General features: G+C 38.7%; 1 protein-coding gene across 1 annotated transcript; it reads left to right on the top strand.

Moving 5' to 3' along the window:
• Positions 1 to 3,458: 3,458 nt before the first annotated feature.
• On the top strand, positions 3,459 to 12,567 carry LOC128509131 (patr class I histocompatibility antigen, A-5 alpha chain-like). The gene is made up of 7 exons (XM_053480715.1): positions 3,459 to 3,615; positions 4,705 to 4,971; positions 5,132 to 5,407; positions 5,609 to 5,890; positions 6,370 to 6,630; positions 11,727 to 12,002; positions 12,208 to 12,567. The coding sequence occupies exons 1-7, from the start codon at positions 3,546 to 3,548 to the stop codon at positions 12,510 to 12,512; spliced, it is 1,737 nt and encodes a 578-aa protein (XP_053336690.1). The 5' UTR covers positions 3,459 to 3,545; the 3' UTR covers positions 12,513 to 12,567.
• The last annotated feature ends 227 nt before the right edge of the window (positions 12,568 to 12,794 follow it).

Below are 12,794 nucleotides of genomic sequence, written 5' to 3' on the forward strand. Positions count from 1 at the left end.
GAAGCTGTCCTTTGCTGCTCTGTCAGGTGAGAAACACAGGTCTGTTTTTCTGTTAATGGTTAAAGGAAATGGCTATTTAAAGATCTAAATGTTGAGTGTCTCTCTGAGCAGTGAAGTGGTGTGAGAAATGTACAGAAAAGTGTGGTTTTATTCATGACCGTGTTATTGATGTCAACCACCCCTGTTTAATGATAAAAAAAAAAAAAAAAATAGATGTTCTGCTTGGGTCAACCTACTTTGTAACGACCTAGATTTTGTCATACTGGCTCCAAAATGGCACAAGGTTTGCACTGCATGTCATTACAATTATCTGAGTGTTAGCAGGTTTACACTAACAAAGCCGTACGTGCTTATTGCATTAAAAGGAAGCTGCAATATTCCATGTAGGATTAAGGTATTTACTGTAAACAATCCGTGCTAAAAATTGTGCAATGTTAAATGAAGGGAAACATTTTGTGGTTTTAGGTGCAAAAAAAGCTTGAGGCTATGTGGTAATGATAGTTTTACTATATTATGTACTGTAAAGGTAGCAAATGCTAAAGACATTTTAGGCTTAGTTTATTAGTATAGGTTTTCCTTGTGGTGGGGAAATATCAAGGAGTCTTTCACTTTGGTGCAGCAGTAGAGCTTGTACAAAATGAAAGGTTTGTGGTTAGAAAAAAAAAACAGAATGCACAGCTTCACAGAAATGGCCTGTTTTTAATGTGGTAGATTGTGGTTTGTTGCCACAAACTAATTAACTCCTTTTTGTGCTGAGTTTAATTTTTTTAACATTATTTATTTATTTATTGATTTATTTATTTATCACTTAATCACTGATCTAGAGCATTTTTTTCTTCTTTTTTTTGTGTGGAATTTGCTCAATTTTGCCTCTACTTTATTTTGGAGTTCATCTCAATTACCTCTCTTCTCACATACAGTATCTGCTAAAGAACAGGATGCCTACAATAGACCCCCATGACTGCCCAGTCAATCAAATGTGAATACCTGGGACTTGGGGGTTGGACAGTTTTTTAGAGGTTTTAAGATATGGTCCAAGCTTCATCCAGCTGCTTACTTCTTTTAAAAAAATAACATCAAATATGAGGATGTAAAGGAGTGGCAGAACTGTGTGGAAGTGCCCAACATCCATTACTTGATTATACTGGTCACAGAAATCCTAAATATCTCAGATTGGCCAAATGTCTCTTCTCAAGCACAGTAGACCAAACATTTCATACTGTTTAGGGTAGAAGAACACCAAGGCTGATTCACCAACCCATAAAAAAGAAGAACAAGAAGACATCCTGCTTAAGTCCTGTTTTGTACAGACCATCATTGTAGTCCCATGGCAAAAAAGTCGGTTTCTTCTCACCTTTGAGATCGAGTAATAATGTGGGTCCACACCACCTTGAGTACAGGTTATCCTACTATTTACCTCTCAGGAGGCACATCCCATCAAATTTAGTTTAATGCTCATAAAATAAAGAAAAAAACTCCAGAGCCACATAACATGACCTACATGCCTCTGCATGTGCATTAAATGATTATGTCTATGATAGCACAATCAGAAACAGACTGCAGAAGTATAGCTTTCATGGAAAAGCCCATTTACCCCCAAAACAATATGACATAATGACAAACCGAAAAATCATTGAACACTATCCTTTAAACTGAGGAGAACAAGGTGGAGACATTTAGACACTCTGAACATGCGTCACGTCTGGTGTCAAGCATGGTGATGGAGGTGTGATGATGACATAACCTAAAAAACTTGCAATCATTGAGACAACATGAGACTTTATACTAATTGTTGAGGCCCTCTATGCAGAAGTTTAAACTGGGAAAGCTTAAACTAATTCAGGATTACAGGCACATCAGTAAATCAACATCTGAATGGCTAAAGATAAAAAAAAAAAATGGCCAAGTTAAAGTCCAGACCTTAATCATGCTGGGATGCTGAGGGATATCTTATAAAAGCTGTGCATGAATGACTATTGTACATTAATAACTTAAGCAATGTTGTTAAGGAGAGTAAGCCAAATGTACTTCTACAACAAAACATTACCTAAGTTATTGTAAATGTATATTTAATTATTAAAATGTAAAAACAGTTTTTAATGATAAATGTAAGTTAATCTGGTTTTCATGAATATTGTAACATTTTCTTTAATGAATATTGTTTTAATCATTTTAACATTGTAGTATTTGAGTGCACTTTGTTTGTAAAAATACATTAATTTGTTTGGTAGATACTTCACACAACCATTTTTGTATTGTTTAGTTAATTATATATATATATATATATATATATATATATATATTTTTTTTTTTTTTTTTTTTTCCAAGGTTCTATTCTAAGGATGCTCTGCATTGGGTTTGGGGCAGTGACTTCTTAGGCCTTTCACCAAATGCCCTAAATATCTTACAATTAATAACTCATCTACTTTATTCCTTGCATCAAGGAAACCTCTGTAGTCCAACTAAGGAACACACAAACTCCATGCACCCGATGCGATTGAACTCAGGTGCAAGGCGACAGTACTAATCACTACGCCACCACATTAGGAGGTGCTGTAAGGGTTTGTATAAATACAGTACAGAGTTTTGGTCATCTCAGGCTGAAGATGACTTGCAAACTAAAGACATGCCTCCTGTTCAGTCTATCACTGAAAGCTCAGTAATTCATGAAAATGTGCTACTTTACACCTCACACTTATTACAAAGATATAATATTAAATATTTAACATATGCACTCCCAAGGCGATTTCGCAGTTATTCACACCTAATGACATGCATGAGGGCTTTTAGATGAGCACTAAAACATTTAATTTAAATTTTAAGCAAGCATGAATGCCACTGAACAGCACCCTTTGGGATAACCAAGGATGTTTGAGAACTCCACAGACAATTAAAGATGAAGATGTTGTTAGCAATGAAAGATCTGGTAAACAGATGAAACATGATGTGTTTTTGTGTTTTATGTGTGTACAGAAGGAAGATACAGTATGCAGAGAAATACAGAAGGAGAAGTGAGCAGGCCGGAGAGATCACGAGGGAGAAAGAGAGAGAGAGAAAGAGAGAGAGAGAAAGAGAAGGTTCACAGAGGAAAGAAATGAGGAAATGAGAGAAGAAAAAGAAGTTGAAGTGAATGTAGAAGATGAAGATTAGGAGACATACAGCTAAATCAGAGGGACAGAATCAGGGCTGATGTTGAGACAGGTGGAGACAGATTTGTTATAGTTCCATCGGACCCCATAGTATGATTTAATCTCTGTTTATATACAGTACATTACAGTAACGCATTTTTCCTTTATTTATTTAATTATTTATTTATTTATTTATTAGCAGGCTGATCTCCACAGCAGTAGCCCTGATCTGGATCAGCAGTTTCTGTTCCTGTTTTTAGTTTATTTTTTATTATTAAAACTGAACTGAAATAAATCTGGAACGAAAAGCACAAAAAAAACACCACATAATCAAGATTTCGCAGATGCTGGGCATGAAAGCAGAACGAATTCTCTACAGAAGCACATAAAGAGTAACTCTGGTTAAACTCTGCAGGAATGGAGCTCAGTTCTGATCTCATGGAAGTCCTGATCTTATTCATGAGTAGTTTTCTTCAGACATCTGCAGGTAAGAGTGATTTAATATCCCGAATAACGTCTGTATTTTGTTCATGTGAGATATATGTAAGGAATGACACACTTCAGGTCAGGATTTATATAGGAAGGTGTGATAAAGCAGAATTACTGTTCCACCAGTGGATTATTTTTACAAATGTTTTAGCAAAAACATCATCACATGTGTCTGTGTGTTCATCTTGTTGTGTGTTCTCTGTGTCCGGGTGATGGACTAACAGCTATGAAAGTCTACAGACTGAACTGACTGAGAGAAACACATTCACATTGGAAAAATTATTAATTTTACACAATAATGGAATTGAATAGGAAGACCCTGCTTCACCCGAGGCATCATTTTAACCAGGAGGAGATCTGACACATTGGCTAAAATGTCACGACCTCTTTCTTGGACATTTGGATCACAGATTAGTGCTGTTAGTGACCACTTTCTTATAAGTCTTATAACATGGTGGTGTAACCATATCATCTGTAATGTAGGTTGATCTTTGTGATTCAGTGATTTCTCTATTATACACTCCCCAGCAATAAAAAGTCACACACATTAATATTTAATTTACTGTAGCTTTGATTTATTTAGCAATGTGGTTTATTCATGCTGTGTTTAAGTGATCCCTGATCCTGCTCATCCATGAAGTTTTTCTGACCTGGTTTTGATAATGTGTTGGACATTTTTATCAATCTACATTTTTTCCCCTATATATTTTTTATGCATGCACTTCCAACTCTGTCAACCTCTTTTGTCCTTGATGTGTATTATATGGATTGTGCAGATTTTGATCTATAGTGTTACGCAGTACATTTGCATTAGATGCATAATTAATAGAACACTTATACAGCGTTCAAAATAAGAAACACATCTCTGTTGTGCAGATTGTCAAAATTTTGTACAACGATGCATCATGTCAGGATGTATCACTACACAACCGAACAGCTAAGGATGCTAATAGCAAACTAGTTGTTGCCGATTTGGGCTGTAAAGGCATTTTAGCTGGTATAGCAGTGTATTATTCAAAAGAGTTAAGGATTTGTAGTTGAAAATAGTTTTACAATTTAGTTTCATCAAATGTGTTTTATTTTACAGTCACACACTCTCTGCAGTACATCTACACTGCAGTTACACCAGGAATAAATTTCCCAGAATTCACCATTGTGGGTCAGGTGGATGGACAGCAGTTTAACTACTACGACAGTAAGATCAGGAGCATGATCCCGAAGACGGAGTGGATACTGAAGAATGATGCTGAAGATCCAGAGTACTGGAACAGAAACACACAGATTGCTCACGGTTCTCAGGAGGTCTTCAAAGTAAATGTGGGTACACTAATGGGTCGTTTTAACCAGACTAAAGGTAAACACACACACACACACACACACACACACACACACACACACGCACACACACAGAACATTAACTTGTTGTACTGTAGATCATTTTATGCTAACATCGATCCTGATAGCTGTAAAAATAAACTGTGTGTGTGTGTGTGTGTGTGTGTGTGTGTGTACAGGAGTTCATACACTGCAGCTGATGTATGGCTGTGAGCTGGATGATGACGGCACCACTAGAGGATACACACAGTACGGTTATGATGGAGAAGATTTCATTGTCTTTGATCTGAAGACTCTGACCTGGATCGCTCCGACACCTCAGGCTCTGATCACCAAGAACAAGTGGGATTTTAATCCTGGTCATAATAATAACTGGAGGAACTACCTGGAAAACACCTGTAACGAGTGGTTAAAGAAGTATGTGTCTTACGGGAAAGAGCTTCTGGAGAGGAAAGGTAAAGTATGTGACTATAACACACACACACACACACACACACACACACACACACACACACACACACACACAGATTATTTCACTGGAGGAAAGACCATGATACACTTCTGTAATTATTTCATGTGTGAAATGAATTTTCCTAGTATTACTTGTAAATAAATAAATCTGATAGAGTGTTGCAATTTGTTTTGTGTCTCTGCAGTTCGTCCCGAGGTGTCAGTGTTCCAGAAACACTCTCCTTCTCCAGAGGTGGTGTGTCACGCTACAGGTTTCTTCCCCAAAGCAGTGATGATCACCTGGCAGAAGGACGGAGAGGACTTGTATGAGGACGTGGAGCTCAGTGAGACGTTACCCAACCAGGATGGAAGCTTCCAGAAGAGAAGCATTCTAAAAGTCCCAGCTGAGGAGCTGCAGAAACACACCTACACCTGTGTGGTTCAGCACAGCAGCTTGGAGAAGGAGTTAGTGCGAGAAGTACCAAAAGGTCCTAATAAACTAGAGCTGTAGAGATTGAAAACTGATTTCTTGCTGCAGCAGATAATAAAGTCCCTGTACACTCCCTTACAAACTTAAGACTTTTTCCTGATAAGTCTTGCTGATTGCAAACGGTGTATGAATATTTGAAAAAAAAAAAATCAATCATGCGTCTTCACCAAGTGTTTAAGTAACCTTAGATCATGCTTATTCAATATGTTTTACCGACCACATTTCTTCTATAAAGTTCCTGTTTCAGCTCTATACTTCCTGGTTTTAATAATGTGTTTGGACATTTTTAACCCGATCCAGCAATTCCAGCAATCCATTTTCCCCCTTATATGTCTGATGCCAGCCCTTTAATTGTGACAAACTGCTTTGGCCAGGATGTGTATTATATGGGTTGTGCTCTGCTGTTTAAACACTCATACACCATTTACACGGTAACCTATGCTGTTTTTGTTTCATTAAATCCGTTTTATTTTACAGGCACACACTCTCTGCAGTACATCTACACTGCAGTTACACCAGGAATAAATTTCCCAGAATTCACCATTGTGGGTCAGGTGGATGGACAGCAGTTTAACTACTACGACAGTAAGATCAGGAGCATGATCCCGAAGACGGAGTGGATAGAGAAGTTGGTGGGAGAAAATTACTGGAGCAGTGAGACACAGATCAGTCAGGGTACTGAGGAGACCTTCAAAGTCAATGTGGGTGTACTAATGCAGCGCTTTAATCAGACTAAAGGTAAACACACACACAGACACACACACACATTCAATAGCACATGCAAACTGTCAGATAATGAAAAAGCTTGGACAGATGCAAATACAGATTTTATATATATATATATAATTAAATAATGTGTCTTTGCTTAAAATAATGCAGAGATATACATCCAAAATTTAAGACGGTATCATAAACAGTGACAGGTGTAATGTCGATCAATGAGCAAAAAGTAGAACAAACAGAATAGAGTCAAATATCCAAAATTTCCAAAAACTAATAAAAATAGAGTGTAGCTGATTAGAACCAGGAGAGCATGAGCAAGACCATAGCTTTGTTATGAAAGACCACCATTTAACTCGGCTCAGGATTCTGTAGAGATGAATGTACCAGATGAATTAAGTTTCTTAAACCTTGGAAGGTTATGGAGTCCTGATTTAAGAGCCTCACTCAGTCCCCTGGCTGATACTGAGGTGTTTTAGCATGGCTGTGATCTGCAAACCATTAGTTGGTTCTGGACATCTGTTCTAGATGTCTGTGTGTGATCTCCCAGACCCTTCTGCTTTTCATAAACTATTCATCAACTGTCAGAGATTTTGAGGAAAAGTGTGGCCTGAAAGAGCATCATCTAGGTGGCATATTTAGCCCATATGCAGAATTGGGTTCATTCTCCTTAGTTTTCAGAACAATAGCTTCTCAGATATGCAACACTTTCCTGGTTTGATTATTTAGTTTGGTTATTAGCTTGTGGATGATAGCCTGATGTGAGACTAATTGAGACCCGCAGCTTCTTCATAAAACTGGTCCAGACTTATGGAGTGAATTGGCTACCCATGCCTTTTATAATGTCCTTTGTTATACCAAAGTTATACATATAAAAAACAGAATGCATGTAAAAAATAAAATAAAATAAAAAAAAAAAGGTCTGTGGAGGTCTCTGATAAAGTCTACTACTATTTGCTAGGGGCATGGTGGGGTGGGCAGGGGCATGAGCTTGCTAGAGGGTTAGGTTGTGTGGGACCTTCATTTGTGCATATGCAATGCACCACATTTGTTTATATCAGTTATTATATTGGGCCAGTACCTTGACCTGAACAGATACGCTTTCTGGATGCCTGGGTGTCCTCTATAGCAGAAGTTGTTCTCTGCCCACTGCAGGAACAAACATTCTATTAGGGACATTGAGTCCTTGCACACAAGTTATCTCTCTATCTTTATCCATAGAAAGCATGATGATGGCAGAATAGTTTCAGGGCTAGATTTTTCCTCTTTAATAAAGTGGAGATGAGACAAAGAATCTGTCAAAATCTGTGAGGAAGCATGTCTCCCACTTCGAATTCTGAAGCATATACTTTAACTATGAATGGCTTGGTAGGAAAAACAATTTCCCAAAATCCTTTTTGGGAACCAGCCATTCAGGGGTGCCAAAAGCTGTTTTACACTCATCGCTCTCTCCCTAATGTGTATGGATTTGTATGTTCTGTGAAGGTCAAGCGTGTAAAATACTTTAGCATTGTTAAGTTGTTTTAGAGCTGAGGGTACCAGGGGAGGAAAATATGAATATTTCACAATTTTTGGTGCTACTATTTCAATATTCAATACATGCCTGAAGTCCCTTCTTTCCCTCCTTTTTTTTTTTTTTTTTTTAAAAGCCTGAAAATTGATTGTTGAATGTATTCCCTGTTGTAGTGCTTCCTGCACATACTCCTCCATGGCTTCTTGCTCAGTTAGAGACAGTGGGTAAATGCGGTTTCATTGAGGACTTGTGCCAGGTAGCAGATCAATGGTGCAGCCATAGTCGTGATGAGGGGGTAAGCCACTGGTCTTTGCTTTTGATACACAGGGAGCTTTCTAAAGTGGTGGATGCTACAAAGAATTGGGGGAGGTGGAGAGAATGATGTATAAATGAGTCAGACCACCTGGTTATAGTCTTTTCTCACCATGAAACTTTGGGGAACTGCAAATGCCAGACAGATATAAATGCAGATTAGCATTGAAGCCAAAGTCCAAAGATCAACAACCAGGATAGGGTTTAGATATCCAAAATACCCAAACACAAGAAAACTAAGGTTTGGTAAAGTCAGGTGTAAGCAATTAAGCTATTGACAATGACATTAAAGTCTGTTTATATCGAGTGTAGCTACCAGGCGAGTGTGAGCATGAGTGTGCTCATTATAGTCCATGGTAGCCATTGCTGTATGATGTAATGTGTTGTGACAGAAAACACTCAATGAACAAGTTTCATACATATTTGATTATTTACCTTACACGTTTTCTCTATCATATTTATGTTTAGCTTTACAGATATACTGTATAATACAGTACAACATGATTGTGAGTGTTCCGCAATACGAGCAAAGAGTTTAAATAAATTGTGACTTGGAAATGAACAAGTCTTGATTTACGAGTATGATGTATCACGCACGTGCTTCTTGTTTTGACGCCGAGCAAGTGAGTGATCACAACTGAGCCAATGTTTTTTCTCTCTCTTGCGCTGGGGAATTGTGGGTAATCGTCTCCCCTGCTGGGTCTTAGTGCTCGTCTCTTACTGGTATAATCAACATCCGTAAGTGTGTGTACTGTTTATTATAACACTGTGACCGCGTATGTGCACGTAAAACATATTTTATTTTGTGTTTGAAAGCACGTGTGTGTACGGCGCGTGTGTACTGTTTATTATAACACATGTGTGTTTGCGTGTAAATTAAAAGAAAGTCTTATTATTGAGGTTAAATGGCCATTTTCTTTCTCACTGTATCAGCCTGCAGTTATGTGTGTACGCGTGTCATTGGACACCGTGCCCCTTTACAAATACACCCCTACTCTCGCCCTCCACACACACGCATGCACACACACACTGCTATACACAGAAACACTTTTATGTCGTGATTCTTAGGTAAACTGCAGGTTAATTTGTTTTATTTTTACAGCAGATATTTTGTTGTGCTCACGCGAGTGTTATTAGCGATGTTCCTTGTTAAATTGTTAAATAAAACTTTAACTTAAAGTCTTTCCATTAATGTGTGTGTGTGTGTGTGTGTGTAAAACGTAAATAAAAGAGAAGGAGGGTTTACCGTGTAAAACGAGAAAAGGGAGGGGGGGTCTGATTCCTCCTTTCTCTTTAGCTTCACACACATACACAAACACACACACACACACACACACACACACACACACACGCACACACACACGTCTGCGCGCATAAAAGGAAACACATTTGTCGGAATTTATTTTATACTTTTATTTTATATTTTGTATTAATTATTTTTAGGTTTTTATGAATTGGCCGAATTATGTTTGTATTACAAGGTTCCACTGCGTGTGTGTATACAGTGGCTTGCAAAAGTATTTGGCCCCCTTGAACTTTTTAACTTTCATTTTGTCACATTACAGCCACAAACATGAATCAATTTCATTGGAATTCCACGTGAAAGACCAATACAAAGTAGCGTACACTTGAGAAGTGGAACGAAAATCATACATGATTCCAAACATTTTTTACAAATAAATAACTGCAAAGTGGGGTCTGCGTAATCATTCAGCCCCCTTTGGTCTGAGTGCAGTCAGTTGCCCATAGACATTGCCTGATGAGTGCTAATGACTAAATAGAGTGCAACTGTGTGTAATCTAATGTCAGTACAAATACAGCTGCTCTGTGACGGCCTCAGAGGTTGTCTAAGAGAATATTGGGAGCAACAACACCATGAAGTCCAAAGAACACACCAGACAGGTCAGGGATAAAGTTACTGAGAAATTTAAAGCAGGCTTAGGCTACAAAAAGATTTCCAAAGCCTATAACATCCCACGGAGCACTGTTTAAGCGATTATTCAGAAACGGAAGGAGTATGGCACAACTGTAAACCTACCAAGACAATGCCGTCCACCTAAACTCACAGGCCGAACAGGGAGAGCGCTGATCAGAAATGCAGCCAAGAGGCCCATGGTGACTCTGGACGAGCTGCAGAGATCTACAGCTCAGGTGGGGGAATCTGTCCATAGGACAACTATTAGTCGTGCACTGCACAAAGTTGGCCTTTGTGGAAGAGTGGCAAGAAGAAAGCCATTGTTAACAGAAAACCATAAGAAGTCCGATTTGCAGTTTGCCACAACCCATGTGGGGGACACAGCAAACATGTGGAAGAAGTGGTCAGATGACTTTTTGGTCAAAATGCAAAACGCTATGTGTAGCGGAAAACTAACACTGCACATCACTCTGAACACACCATCCCCACTGTCAAATATGGTGGTGGCAGCATCATGCTCTGGGGGTGCTTCTCTTCAGCAGGGACAGGGAAGCTGGTCAGAGTTGATGGGAAGCTGGATGGAGCCAAATACAGGGCAATCTTGGAAGAAAACCTCTTGGAATCTGCAAAAGACTTGAGGCGGAGGTTCACCTTCCAGCAGGACAACGACCCTAAACATAAAGCCAGGGCAACAATGGAATGGTTTAAAACAAAACATATCCATGTGTTAGAATGGCCCAGTCAAAGTCCAGATCTAAATCCAATCGAGAATCTGTGGTTTTCTTCCAAGATTGCCCTGTATTTGGCTCCATCCAGCTTCCCATCAACTCTGACCAGCTTCCCTGTCCCTGCTGAAGAGAAAGGTTCTATATATATATATATAGTGGCTTGCAAAAGTATTCGGCCCCCTTGAACCTTTCCATATTTTGTCACATTACAGCCACAAACATGAATAAATTTTATTGGAATTCCACGTGAAAGACCAATACAAAGTGGTGTACACATGAGAAGTGGAACAAAAATCATACATGATTCCAAACATACATGATATGGAATCATACATGATTCCATACATGATGTATGTATGTGTGTGTGTGTGTGTGTGTGTGTGTGTTTGTGTGTATATATATATATATATATATATATATATATATATATATATATATATATATACACACAAACACACACACACACACACACACACACATACATACACACGCATACACATATAAATACAGTATAAGTGAATAACTTAGTGAAATGTGTAGTGAGGTGTTTCAAAAAGACAGAGCTCAACTGAACCTCGATCATAACCTGTGCTTGTTTCTGTGCTTGTGTGTGTGTGTGTGTGTGTGTGTGTGTGTGTGTGTAAAGGAGTTCACACAGCACAGCTAATGTACGGCTGTGAGCTCGATGATGACGGCACCACTAGAGGATACACACAGTACGGTTATAATGGAGAAGATTTCATCAGCTTTGATCTGAAGACTCTGACCTGGATCGCTCCGACCCCTCAGGCTCTGATCACCAAGAACAAGTGGGATCCTAATACTGGTTTTATTAAGGGCATGGAGAACTATCTAAAAAACATCTGTATTAAGTGGTTAAAGAAATACCTTTCTTATGGCAAAGAGACCCTGGAGAGAAAAGGTAAATTGTGTGATTTATTACTGTAACTACATTCTCTCACAGACACACAAATACATAAACACAGAAAAAATCACGACACTTGTGTCTGAAAAATTTGGACACTTTGGTTAGTTCCTTTATGTGTAAAATGCATTTTTTTAGTATCATTTATTAATGAATAATACTTACAAGAGTGTTGTAATATTTATGTCTGTGTGTCGTGCAGTTCGTCCCAAGGTGTCATTGTTCCAGAAACACTCTCCTTCTTCAGAGGTGGTGTGTCACGCTACAAGTTTCTTCCCCAAAACAGTGATGATCACCTGGCAGAAGGACGGAGAGGATGTGCATGAGGACGTGGAGCTCAGAGAGACGTTACCCAACCAGGATGGAAGCTTCCAGAAGAGAAGCATTCTGAAAGTCCCAGCTGAGGAGCTGCAGAAACACAACTACACCTGCGTGGTTCAGCACAGCAGCTTGGAGAAGGAGTTAGTGCGAGAAGTACCAAAAGGTCCTAATAAACTAGCGCTGTAGAAAGTGAAAGCTGATTTCTTGCTGCAGCAGATAATAAAGTTTTATTTCTAATAAAGTTCTTAATGTAATGTAGTTCCATAGAGAGAATTAGATCTAATATACTTTCTGGCCAAAACTATGTGGACACCTCATAAACAAACCTACTGTATAAACCTGTAACTTTAATTGAATATTCCATTCCAAAGCCATGATCATTAAGCCTCTATAAGATCCTTCAATCTCCTGGGAAGGCTTTCCTTTAGACTGTGGAACATGGCTGTGGGGAGTTATTACCGTTCTGTG

The sequence above is a fragment of the Clarias gariepinus genome, chromosome 21 (assembly GCF_024256425.1).
Source record: "Clarias gariepinus isolate MV-2021 ecotype Netherlands chromosome 21, CGAR_prim_01v2, whole genome shotgun sequence".
Classification (NCBI taxonomy): domain Eukaryota; kingdom Metazoa; phylum Chordata; class Actinopteri; order Siluriformes; family Clariidae; genus Clarias; species Clarias gariepinus.